This window comes from Loxodonta africana, chromosome 13 (assembly GCF_030014295.1).
Source record: "Loxodonta africana isolate mLoxAfr1 chromosome 13, mLoxAfr1.hap2, whole genome shotgun sequence".
Classification (NCBI taxonomy): domain Eukaryota; kingdom Metazoa; phylum Chordata; class Mammalia; order Proboscidea; family Elephantidae; genus Loxodonta; species Loxodonta africana.
In genome coordinates this window covers 79,842,262-79,855,123 of record NC_087354.1, presented here as the reverse complement: position 1 = coordinate 79,855,123, position 12,862 = coordinate 79,842,262, and the positions used below count along the sequence as shown (strand labels likewise).

The 12,862-nt window shown below is 33.6% G+C and overlaps 1 protein-coding gene and 1 pseudogene across 1 annotated transcript; both read left to right on the top strand.

Moving 5' to 3' along the window:
- Positions 1-1,084: 1,084 nt before the first annotated feature.
- LOC100667932 (olfactory receptor 2AK2-like) lies at positions 1,085-2,522 on the top strand (annotated as a pseudogene).
- Positions 2,523-9,551: 7,029 nt separating this feature from the next.
- LOC100667647 (olfactory receptor 2AK2-like) lies at positions 9,552-12,029 on the top strand. The gene has a single exon (XM_023541805.2). It carries the CDS (start codon positions 10,998-11,000, stop codon positions 11,931-11,933), a length of 936 nt encoding a protein of 311 aa, XP_023397573.2. The 5' UTR covers positions 9,552-10,997; the 3' UTR covers positions 11,934-12,029.
- Positions 12,030-12,862: the final 833 nt, after the last annotated feature.

The window sequence follows — 12,862 nt, the reverse complement described above, 5'->3', positions numbered from 1 at the left end:
TTTATGAACGGGAAGTTTCAGACAAGAGCTTTCTAATTCATGAATAGCAACTACAGGTTATGAGTTCTTATACAAATTTAATTTTGCAAAAATTTTGTTTTTAACAGTGATGGGGATGGGATTAATGGAACGTTTTTGAACTAGGTTAAGCTCAGCAGGCAAATCTTAATTGGTTAACTCACATTTTGGCTTCTGGGAAGGTCAGGCATTTGCAAAAACTAGACTTAGTTAGGTTTGGTTTGCTGATGTGGGGCTTAGCGTAAGTGACTGCACCTTGGACCAAGTATAGTCAGGTCAACAATAAATATAACTTTATGATAGATCGTTGAATTCTATATGCTAGAATTGTATTTATATTTGCATGTATGTATAATCAACAGTTGGCATTGTCAATTAATTTTATTATTTGTCACACTTTATGTTAAAGCTGACTAGGTTTTACTGAAAATAATTTTAATTTCTCAACCTTGTTGAGCAATATTTGTAATAACAATTATTTAAAACTTTCAAATTTTAATGGGGCATCAATACCTTTTGACTCCATATCTCAATTGAGGAGCAAGTAATAACATTTTACTAACTGACATTTCTTCCAAATGCAGTTTAAAAGTAGATTTCCCCTATTAATATAAAAAGACCAAGTCAAATTCAAAATGCCATTCTTGACATGTTCCTTGAGTTAAACTTAGATTAATAATTGCTAATGTAACATTTAATGTTTCTTTCTCCAGCCCTTCTTAAAGGTCTTGCATATTTGTTTTTTGCCTGGGCAACAAATTTCCACATACACTTACAGATATTATAGAAATAACCACCAATTCATTTATAAGAGTTGTAGTATTCCTGACATACAAATGGTAATATAACATTTATTACAACCTATAGCCAATATAATTTCAAAATTGAGAAATGGAGAAGAAATTCTTTTTGTAAGAATATTATACCATATTTGAACATCACTGTCATGTTTAATTATTTAAATGAATGGAGTGAAAGATTTTTTTTTTTCATACCAAGTAAACACATCTCCAATCTCTCATCTTGAAGATATTTAAAAGGGGAGAAAAAACTCATGTTGGCAAATCATCTAAATGTTTATTTCCAGATAATATTTTTATTCTGTAAGAAGTAAAAGAAAAACTTTACCATTTTTTTTTCAAATTGGCCATTGCTCAACAGACACAGATTCAGCGTATAGAAACGGGGGGAGAAATAGTCACCTAAAGTGATTCAAGGAAATTCTACCGCATTTAATAATCATTTTGTTTTCTTTTGAAGGATATTCAATGTTGTTTATATTGAATTTTCAGATATTGTCTGCTTTATTTATATTTAAGCCATGAAGACAGAAAATCAAACTTTTGGAGCAGAATTTATACTTCTTGGCTTTTTCCAACATGGCCAAATGAACACCGTCCTCTTTGTTACCATTGCGGGCCTCTTCTCTTTTCTCAGTGACTTTGATGGGGAATATCATACTGATCCACCTCATCCGATTGGGCACTCCACTCCACACTCCCATGTACTTCCTCCTCAGTCAGCTCTCCTTCATTGACATGATGTACATCTCCACCACGGTACCCAAGATGGCAGCAAACTTCCTGTCAAATAGTAAGACCATTACTTTTTTAGGTTGTAAGATTCAAACCTTTGTGGTTTTGACCCTTGGTGGAACTGAAGCTCTTCTTCTTGGTTTCATGTCTTATGATAGATACGTAGCAATCTGTCACCCTTTACATTATCCTGTGCTCATGAGCAAGACGATCTGTTTGTTCATGGTCACATGTCCATGGGCCAGTAGTTCTATCAATGCTTTAATACATACACTGCATGTATTTCAACTTCCATTCTGTAGATCTCAGATCATTAACCACTTTTTCTGTGAAGTTCCATCTCTAATGCCTTTGGTGTGTCAGGATACCTCCCAGTATGAGTATACTGTCCTCCTTAGTGGCCTTATCATTCTGCTACTACCATTCATAGCCATTTTGGCTTCTTATGCCCGAGTGCTTATTGCGGTGTACCAGATGAGTTCAGGTAAAGGGCAGACAAAAGCCATCTCCACGTGTTCCTCTCACCTGATTGTGACAAGCCTATTCTATGGCACTGCTCTCTCTACCTATACAAGACCACACACCTTGCATTACCCTAAGGAAGATAAAGTGGTGGCGGTGTTTTACAGTATCATTACACCTCTTCTGAACCCATTTATCTACAGTCTGAGGAATAAGGAGGTCATGGGGGCTATGAAAAGAGTTTTGGGAAAATAGAAATTCGTACAGAAAATATAACTTTAGGAACCCTTCATAGTTTGAGACTAAACAACATGATTTGATTAGCCTACTGTCTAGAGAGATGTAAGCTCCAAGAAATGTTTACAAAATAAATAATTAGACAAATGCCTTCATTTCTCCTCTTTTCAGAAATAACTAAGTCATTACTATTGGAACTGGATTGATTTACAATGTATAAGCAAGAGAATGGTTGCCGTTATCTACATTGTTTATCTTCTAAAGCAGTAGATTTAGTACCTATAAACACAATACTCCCATGTCATAGCAAATATTTTTTCTTCTTTAATTTGCTGAAATAAAATGCATAGAAAATATAATTAATTGCAAAATGCATAATATCTAGATAATATATATGATGACCAAACTGCAGTATAGAGCAAATTTCATATATCCACTCATTCTTTCATTCGTTGAACAAAAGTTTTAATGCTTTAACTTTTTATATGACGATATTATAGGCATGGTGATATGGGATTGAGCAATATAAAACTGACATAAATGTCTGCTCTCTTAAAGTTTACATTTCATTGTGAGGAGAAAGACAATATATAAAATTAATGTATAAATTGTACAGTATATCAAAAAGTATTAATTGCCATGAAGAGAAACTAAGTGGAAAATTGGAATAGGGAAACTAAAAGATGTTTGCAATTATAAGTAAAATAGAGAAGGGAGAAACAAGAATGTGACAATTTGTCAGACTAAAAGGAGTTAAGGAAGAGAATCAAGTGGACATATGAGGAAGAGTGTTCTGGAAAGAGCAAAGAGCAAGTGAGAACTTCCTGTGATGGGAACATGCCGTGCGTAGTTACAAAAGATCAAGGAGTAAATTGGTGAGACTTAGGCAATAGGTAATGGGACCAGAACATGTAGTATAAATTAGATCAGTATGAGGATTCTGGATTTTAACCCAAAATGCTGGGCAACCATTGCTGAGTTGTGAGTATAGAATTGATGTGAACACAAGAAGGCCATTGCATTAGCCCAGATGTGACAAAACATGGCCTTGGATTGAAGTGATATTAGTGGAGGAGCAAAATTCAGATTCAGGAGACTGGGAGAAAGCAGATATTTGAGTTTTGTGGGCACATTGGGATATGAAATGCTACGAAATAAGAGGCATTCAGAATTGGGCTAAGACTTGGACTAAATAATTGGAAGTATGGAGTTGTCATCATTATAGTTTGGGGGAAGCCACAGGTGGAGCATTTTCATCTTTCAGCATCTCTTGTTCTAGTTTCATGTTGACCTCTTGGCCCCACAAACACAGTCTTTATTCTGACTTCTATCACCATTAAATAGAAGCTCTTATTTCTCATCACCATTGGGTAGAAACTTTGGAATCAGAAAAAAAACTTCTCTTTGATATTTGGCTTCTTTTAGTCAACATATTTAAAAGATTTAACCATATTTTTGTGCGTCTCTGTAACTCCATTGTTTGTATTACAAAGCTGCATTCCATTGTATGGCTCCTGAGCAATTGTTTCCATTCTGACGCAGGAAATGTTTGGCTATCATGAATAAAACTGCCATAAAACTTCCTGCATAAATGCTTTTTGAGAATATATTAACTGAATTATCTTGTATATACATCAAAGATTGAAATTGCTTGGTCATATTTTAAGTACATGTATAGCTATGAATGTTATTGCAATGTGGGTTTAATCATTTGTATTCCATTCGGCAATACAAGAGAAATTCTTAGTAATTGTTGATAATAAATAATGCAGTGATTTGCTAAATATAAAATTGGATTTAAGCCATGACAATAAAATTCAACCAGTGCTCAAACAGTGCATGAATAATGGTATTGGAAGAAAGTATATATTTTCTGTGAAGTATTTAAGATAATCACTGATGAGATTGGTTTTAATCCATTGTCAATAATTTTAATAATTATGGTTTGTAATTCATAATGTTCAGTTTTCCACAATAGCAACAACAAAATATTAGGCATGCAAATAATCAGGAGCACATGGCTCATTCACAGGAAAAAATAAATAAATTTGAAACAATCCCTGAGTCAACTCAGATATTGGAATTACTAGAGAAATAATATAAATAAACTGTATTAAAAATATGTTCAAGGTACTAATGGATACCATGTACAAAGGACTAAAGGTAACCAGTGAAATAATGTCTTAACAAATAGAGACTGCCAATAAGGATATAGAAATTATAAAAAGATACCAGATAGGAATTAACAATAGTCTTTCTCAAACTCTTCCAAAAAATAGAAGGCAACTCATTCTAGAATGACATTATCACCCTGATACCAAAGCAAAAAAAAAAAAAAAAAATCACAATATACCTTATGCATATGGAAGCAAATCTTCTATAAAATACTAACAAACCCAATTCTGCAGCAAATTGCAACAAAATACTAGCAAACCAAATATGGCAGAATATTGGAAGGACTGTACACCATGACCCAGTGAAACTTATCCCACAAATGCAGGAGTGGTTAAACATAAATATCAATTAATTAAGAGAATGAACAAAAATGATTATATTAATTGATGCAGAAAAATCATTTGACACACTCCAATACCCTTTCATAATAAAATCACCCAACAAACTAGAAATGTAAGGAAACTGCTTGTATCTGATTAAGGACAGTTATGAAATGCCCATGGCTAAAATCACACACATTGGTGAAAAACTAAAAGTTTTTCAGGAACAAAACAAGGATACTTGATTTCACAACTCTTACTATTTGACGGCACTGGCTGGCTTTTATTCCATATTATTACATAAATACTAGCCAGAAGGGTTAGGAAAAAAAAAAACAGGAAATGGCATTCAAATTTGAAAAGAAGTAAAATTGTTCCTATTCAAATGACATGATACAGAATATCCTAAGAAATACTCTGGGCTCAAACATAACAATGATTGTGAGGATGGCACAGGACAGAGCAGTGTTTCCTTCTGTTGTACATAGGAGTCGCTATGAGTCAGAACAAACTTGACATCACCTAACAACAACAACAAAGAATACACACACACACACACAACAGACCAACAAAAACAAAAATAAACTATTATAGTTAATATACAAATCCAACAAAACTGCAGGATGTCAGATGAACAGGTTTTGACTAGAGCTCTGGAGAACCAAACTTGATATCTCTGCTTATTTGTTTATTCATTCATTCGTTTATCTCTATTTATTTATTGATTACTCTCTTATGCTTCAGATTTCTTCAATACCAAACTTTAGGTCTTTGAATCTTATCAGAGAGAGTGACTGTATGTACAAGGCTTATTTTATGTAATTCTCCCTGTAGATAGTTTGTTCTAGTTTTGTTTATTTTTCTCTTGAAACTTTGTAGAACCATGTCACACTGGGGTGGGGAAAGCTTTTAGAAGGATTTGTGTCCACATTTGAGCAAAGCAGTGGAGGAGATGCTTCCATCCTTGAATCTATCTTAGCTTATGTAAAATAATAATCCAAAAAGGCAGTAAAAATAGCATCATCATTAATAATCATCATTTAAGCTAATATTTATTGAGAGCTTGCAGCATGCTGGACAACATTGTAAGTTGTTTGCATGTGTTTACTAATTTAATTTTTAATAAATAATATTGGTAGATGCTACTATTAGATTAGATAATCTATGAATCAAGAGAGCAAGTAATACATTCCTGCTTCTGCAATTCAGACAGGGTGAATCACCCCCATCCTACCTTCCACCATCATGCTCCACTTTTACTCCCTGATTTAATATATGGGCCCCTGAGAGATAGCTCTCTTTTTATGCCACAGGAAGAGTTCTAGGTTTTCATGTTCCCATACCCATCCAAAGTAGCTGACGACTATCTGTGTATAATACACTTAAATATTTTTCTCACGCAATATCAAGTGATAATAATAATAAAACAATAACAACAAGCACCACTTAAAGGTATCAAACCTAACTTCAGAGGTAGATTTTCACTGAAACATAAGAAACTTGAACTGCACATCCTCTCACCTGTGCAGGCCTCTTCCAAAGTCATATCAATTTTATATTTGTATTTTTGCTCTCTTGTTCTTAAAGAAAATGCCAGAAACTGTACAAGTTTCACAGTATTCAAAACTTACAAATATCATTTCAATATTCTAGAAATCCTTCCACAAGTGACTGAATGTGAGGCAAATGTTGACTATTCATAGGACTCAATTGTTCAGTAAAAATCTGAGATTAGGGTTCCAAAACACCTGTGTTTCATCTTAAAACTGACTCAGTGATTGTTTGGCCCCTGAAGTTTTCTCTGTAAGGTGATTTAGAGAATAATGAGACAAAATGTTTCAAATTAAGGAATAATTATTATAAATAATGATTTATGAATTATAAAATAACATATATATTATAATTGGAGAAAAATGAAGATAAGATCTACGACGTGACTTACATCTCTGTCTGCACATGAGAGAATAAACCTGTGTATTTTCTTCCCAAAATCTAACCCACATCAACTTTCTTCTTAAGTTATTGTACTTTTCTTTTCCCATTCTTGAGCACAGCAGCTATTTCATGTCATCCCATATAGAATCAGGTAAGGGAATTGAATGGGTAAAATTTCAACTCACTTCAATTTTTCCAGATTAAATACATCTCATCGAAATAGAACAACATTATTGAGCACCGTGCCAAAATCTAAATTCTACTCTACACGTGGGCACTTTAACCCTTAGGGATTACAGCATTTGTATTTGATCTGTGGACTTTCAGAAATCAGAGTCCCTTATTTCCATTCAAGCCAACCTTCCTATTTTGGGAATGAAATTATTGCAAAATTTAGCATGTTTAATAATATCACCTATATTATATAACCCCTCAGTATTTCATGCATATTTTGTATAGAAAAAAAATCAAACTATATATTAGCTGATTACTAACTATATGGAGTCAAAATCTACGTACATATTTTAAAGGTAAAATAGTTAACTTAAAAAAAAATTTTTAAAGCAATCAGCTAATATCAATTATTTGATTTTTTTTTTCACTTGAACAAATACATTTTGAGGCTTGACCCTTGGTTCATTTCCCTCCCTCCCCCCAGGAATGCAGACACCAAGACTAATAAAATATCACTTGTAATTTGTACAATGTGCTTAATCATGGACTAGAGGTCTAGTTTTCCCAGAAGGTCTCTGAGAAACAAAATATGAATTCCACCCTGATTAGGCAGCCAGCCTGTGTCCACCGAGAGGTTTAAATTCTTATATAAGGACGAGAAAATGAGTTTGAACATTTGATTCTTTTTTCTACTAAATTTTTTCATGGTAAATGATTGAAGACTTATTTGCTGAGGCAAAAAAAAAAAAAAAAAAGCAATCCTGCAAGCTCATAGAATGGTAACACTTCCTAAAATGTGTTTCAAATTAGAGATTTCACAGTTCTGGATTTCTTTGTAAATTTATTTTTCTGTCATCCTGTAGAAGTGTCAAGTAGCTCGATTTTCCTAATATATGCAGTTTTGTCTGTGACTTTTTAATATATATGACAAACAAATAATATAATTTAACTTAAAATTTTTTGAAAGACAGACTTGCTGTGTCTCTCTAATGCTGTGCCCAAGTGGGGTGACAGGAAAATCGTCTATGTAATTTTGCAGATCTGTTTCCCAACTCCCTGCTTAATGATTTATTTCAAAAAAAGTCTTCTAGGAGATTGAAACATTATCTCTATACAAAAAACAATATATCGCAATTAAAATAATTTTTTCAAGTATTTTTATATATGTAAAATAATCTATATGTCTAAATATCTAATGAAAAACAATATGCTTTTCAGCACAGTGAGTTATTTTTCAGTTTTAAAAACGTGGTCTGCTGGAGGTAAAGCAGTCTTGTTCGTAATAACAACCATTCAGATTTCAAATAGCTCTTTTGGGCCATTAATTACTCTGAATTTAACCTAAAATATTATAATACCTTGAATACTTTGCTACAATTCGTGTCAAAAAGATCAATATACGACTAATCTCAGGGACACTATTTAAAGGAATGTGTTTTTTTGGTAAATTATGTAGAGTGAATAGTATTTTTCTTGGACGCCCATTTCCTTTGATTTGGGTGATTTCTGGGCTGGCTAGATTATCCACTTTACATTTGGATGATCTCTGCAAAAATTGAATATCCAGGTATGTTATCTGAGATTGATTTGACCATATATTGATTTTAAATTTTCTCAGGACAACAATCACAAAAGAGCAAGGTGAGAGACATGTCTTCATAAAGCAAGAAAAGGGTAGGGTTTGAAGGTCCAGTGCAACCCCTACTGGGCAGCATGGCCCTGGAGGCATCGCTTGTAGTCTTGATTGGAGTAGAAAAAAATGTTTCTTTCTTATTTTTGCCTTGCCACTTTGCATTATGCTCAGGGCATAGTCATATTCAACAATATTATTGGAATGGTGAAAGATTGTAAACTATTTCAAGCAATACAAATTCGTGGTGAGAATCTTTGCAGTTGAATTAAAATATTTTGTAAATTGTTTTATTTCAAGTGAAATATATATGCATATATGCATTTTTTATGCATACATGCATATGCATATATATTTCTATATATAATGTGTAACTGTCTAGTTTTCATAACTGATTTTGAATACATGCACATTATCTCACCAAGCTGATATTTTTTAGTTCCCTTATCTGTTTTTATCATGTACTTATCATTCCAAATTTCTTCTGTAAAACATATTAAGTTTACTATACTTCTACAAATTTTTTGTACAATGAAAATTCCTAACATGATATTGTTAGTTCAAAAAAAAAAAGTATGCCTTAGTTTACATGAACTTGGCTGACTATAGACAATGTAAAAAATAAAATTTCTACTAGATTAAATTTGCATATGAATTTATAAGCTTTATTTGCAATTCATGAGTAGGAAGTTTCAGACAATAGCTTCCCAATTCATGAATACCAAATATAGTTTATGAGCTCATATACAAATTAATCTTGTAGAAATTTCATTTTCAACAGATTTCTGGTGATGGGGAAGGGATTAATGGGACATTTTGAACTAGGTTAAGCCCAGCAGGCAAGTCCTAACTGGTTAATTCACATATTTCGGCTTCTGAGGTCAGGCATTTACTGAACGAAGACTTACATTTGGGTTTGCTCATGTGACTGCATCTTAGACCAAGTATCAAGTATGGTCAAATTAACGGTAAATATAACTGATGATGAGTCATTGAATTTTATATGCCAGAATTGTATTAGTATTTGCATGTGTATAATCAACAATTGTTATTGTCAGTTAATTTTGTGCTTTGCTGCTAACCAAAAGGTTGGCAGTTTGAGTCTACCAGCCACTCCTTGGAAACCCTGTGGGGCAATTCTACTCTGTCCTATAGGGTCTCTGTGAATCGGAATGAACTCAACAAGCTGTTTTATATTAAAGTTGGCTAGTTTTTAATTGAAAATATTTTCTATTTCTTAACGTTGTTCTGCAATAAGAATTATCCAAAACTTTTGAATTAAAAAAAAAGCCATCAGTAGTCTTTTGATTTCATATCCCAATTGAGGAGCAAGTGATAAACTTTTACTAATTGCCACTTCTTCTAAGTGCAGTTTAAATGTAAATTTCCCCAATTAATATAACAGGACTAAGCAAAATTAAAAATGCCATTCTTGACATGCTTCTTGAGTTAAATTTAGATGAATAATTGTTAACTTATATTTTAATGATTCATTCTCCAACCATCCCTTAGGTCTGGCATATAGATAGATAGACAGACAAATAGATAGATGATAGATGGTGATGATGATAGGTAGATAGATAGATAGATGATAGATAGATAGATGATAGAGATAGATAGATAGATAGATAGATAGATAGATAGATAGATAGATAGATAGATAGATAGATAGATGATAGATAGATAGATGATAGATGATAGAGGATAGATATAGATAGATAGATGATAGATAGATGATAGATTTTTTTTTTTGGAGGGCTTTGTCAATGAATTCCCATTTACACTTACAGATGTTATCTATATAACCACCAATTCATTTAGAAGAGCTAAAATATTCCTGACCCACAAATGTTAATATAATTTTTATTACAATCTATAGCCAATACAAATTCAAAATTGAAAAATGGAGTCAAGAAACTTTTTTTTTAAAAGAATATTATACTATGTTTAACCAACAGTGCAATTCTAAACTATATATATGAAGGAATTGAGTGAAAGATTTTTTCACAACACGTGAACATGTCTCTAGTCTATCATCATGAAGATATTTACAAGGGGAATAATAACTCATGTTGGCAAATCATCTAAATGTTTATCCCCATATTATATTTTTATTGTGATCAATTTTAAAGAAACGTTATTTTAATTTTATTTTTCAAAATGCCCATTGCTCAATAGACACAGATTCAGTGCATAAAAACCCCAAACCAAACCCCTTACTGTTGAATTGATTCTGACTCATAGTTCCCTATAGGACAGGGAAGAACTGCCCCATAGAGTTTCCACGGAGTGCCTGGTGGATTCAAACTGCTGACCTTTTGGTTAGTAGCCATAGCACTTAACTACTACATTACCAGGGTTTCCTATATAAAAACAGGGAAAGACATAGTCACCTAAGCTGATTAAAGGGAATTCTACTGCATTTAATAATCATTTTGTTTTCTCTCAAAGGTCAATCAATGTTGTTACATGGAATTTTCAGATATGGTCTGCTTTGTTTTGATTTAAGCCATGAAGACAGAAAATCAAACTTTTGGAGCAGAGTTTATACTTCTTGGCCTTTTCCAATATGGCCAAATGAACAAGATACTCTTTGTTGCCATTGTTATCATCTTCTCAGTGGCTTCGATGGGAAATATCATACTGATCCACCTCATCCGATTGGACACTCCACTCCACACTCCCATGTACTTCCTCCTCAGTCAGCTCTCCTTCATTGACATGATGTACATCTCCACCACAGTACCCAAGATGGCAGCAAACTTCCTGTCAAATAGTAAGGCCATTACTTTTTTAGGTTGTGAGATTCAAAGCTTTCTGTTTTTGACTCTCGGTGGAACTGAAGCTCTTCTTCTTGGTTTCATGTCTTATGATAGATACATAGCAATCTGTCACCCTTTACGTTATCCTGTGCTCATGAGCAAGACGATCTGTTTGTCCATGATCACATGTGCATGGGCCAGTAGTTCTATCAATGCTTTAATACATACACTGTATGTATTTCAACTTCCATTCTGCACATCTCGGATCGTTAATCACTTCTTCTGTGAAGTTCCATCTCTATTGCCTTTGGTGTGTCAGGACACCTCCCAGTATGAGTATACTGTCCTCCTTAGTGGCCTTATCATTCTGCTACTACCATTCATAGCCATTGTGGCCCGAGTGCTTATTGCGGTGTACCAGATGAGTTCAGGTAAAGGGCAGACAAAAGCCATCTCCACATGTTCCTGTCATCTGATTGTGGCAAGCCTATTCTATGGGACTACTCTCTCCACCTATACAAGGCCACATTCCTTGCATTACCCTGAGGAAGATAAAGTGGTGGCGGTGTTTTACAGTATCATTACACCTCTTCTGAACCCATTTATCTACAGTCTGAGAAATAAGGAGGTCATGGGGGCCATGAGAAGAGTGCTGGGAAAATGGATATTTGTACAGAAAATATGACTTTAGGAACCCCTTATAGTTTGAGACTGAACAACATGATTTGATTAGCCTACTGTCTAGAGATATGTAAGCTCAAAGAAATGTTTACAAAATAAATAAATGTAGCAATGCCTTGGTTTCTCCACTTTTCAGAAATAACTAAAGCATTGTTATTGTAACTGGGTGGATTTGCTGTGTAAAAGCAAGAGAATGGTTGCCATTATCAACTTTATCTTCTAAAGCAATAGATTTAATCCCTGTCAACACAATGCTCCCATGTCATAACAAATTTTTAGTACCTTTTTTAATATTCTGAAATAAAATGCACATGAAATATAATTTACCATATAATAGATAATATCAGGAAAATACATATAATGTCCAAACTATAATATAGAGCAAAATGCATACAACCACTTATTTATTTATTCATTCATTGAACAAGGGCTTTAATGCTTTAACTCTGTATGTTTTTTACCAAAAAGTATTAATCACCATGAAGAAGAACTAAGTGGAAAATTGAAATCGGGAAAACAAAGGATATTTGCAATGTTAAGTCAAACAGAGAAGGGAGAACCAAGAATGCAACATTTGTCAAAAACTAAAAGGAGTCGAGGACGAGAGACAAGTGGATATCTGTGGATGAATGTTCTGGGAAGAGCAAAGAACAAGTGAGAATTCCCTGAGGTGGGGACATGCCCAGCATAGTCACAAAAGATCAAGGAGTAAATTGATGAGACACAGAAAATAGGTATATGTTTTGGGGCCGGGTATTTCTTATAGTGTAAATTAGATCGATGTGAGGATTGTGGCTTTGAACCTAAAACAATGGGCTACCGTTGCAGAGTTGTGGTAGAGAATTGATGTGGGCAGAAGAAAGCCATTGCAGTAGTCCAGCTGTGATAAGATATTACCTTGGACCAAGGTGATATTAGTGGAGAGGCAAAGAC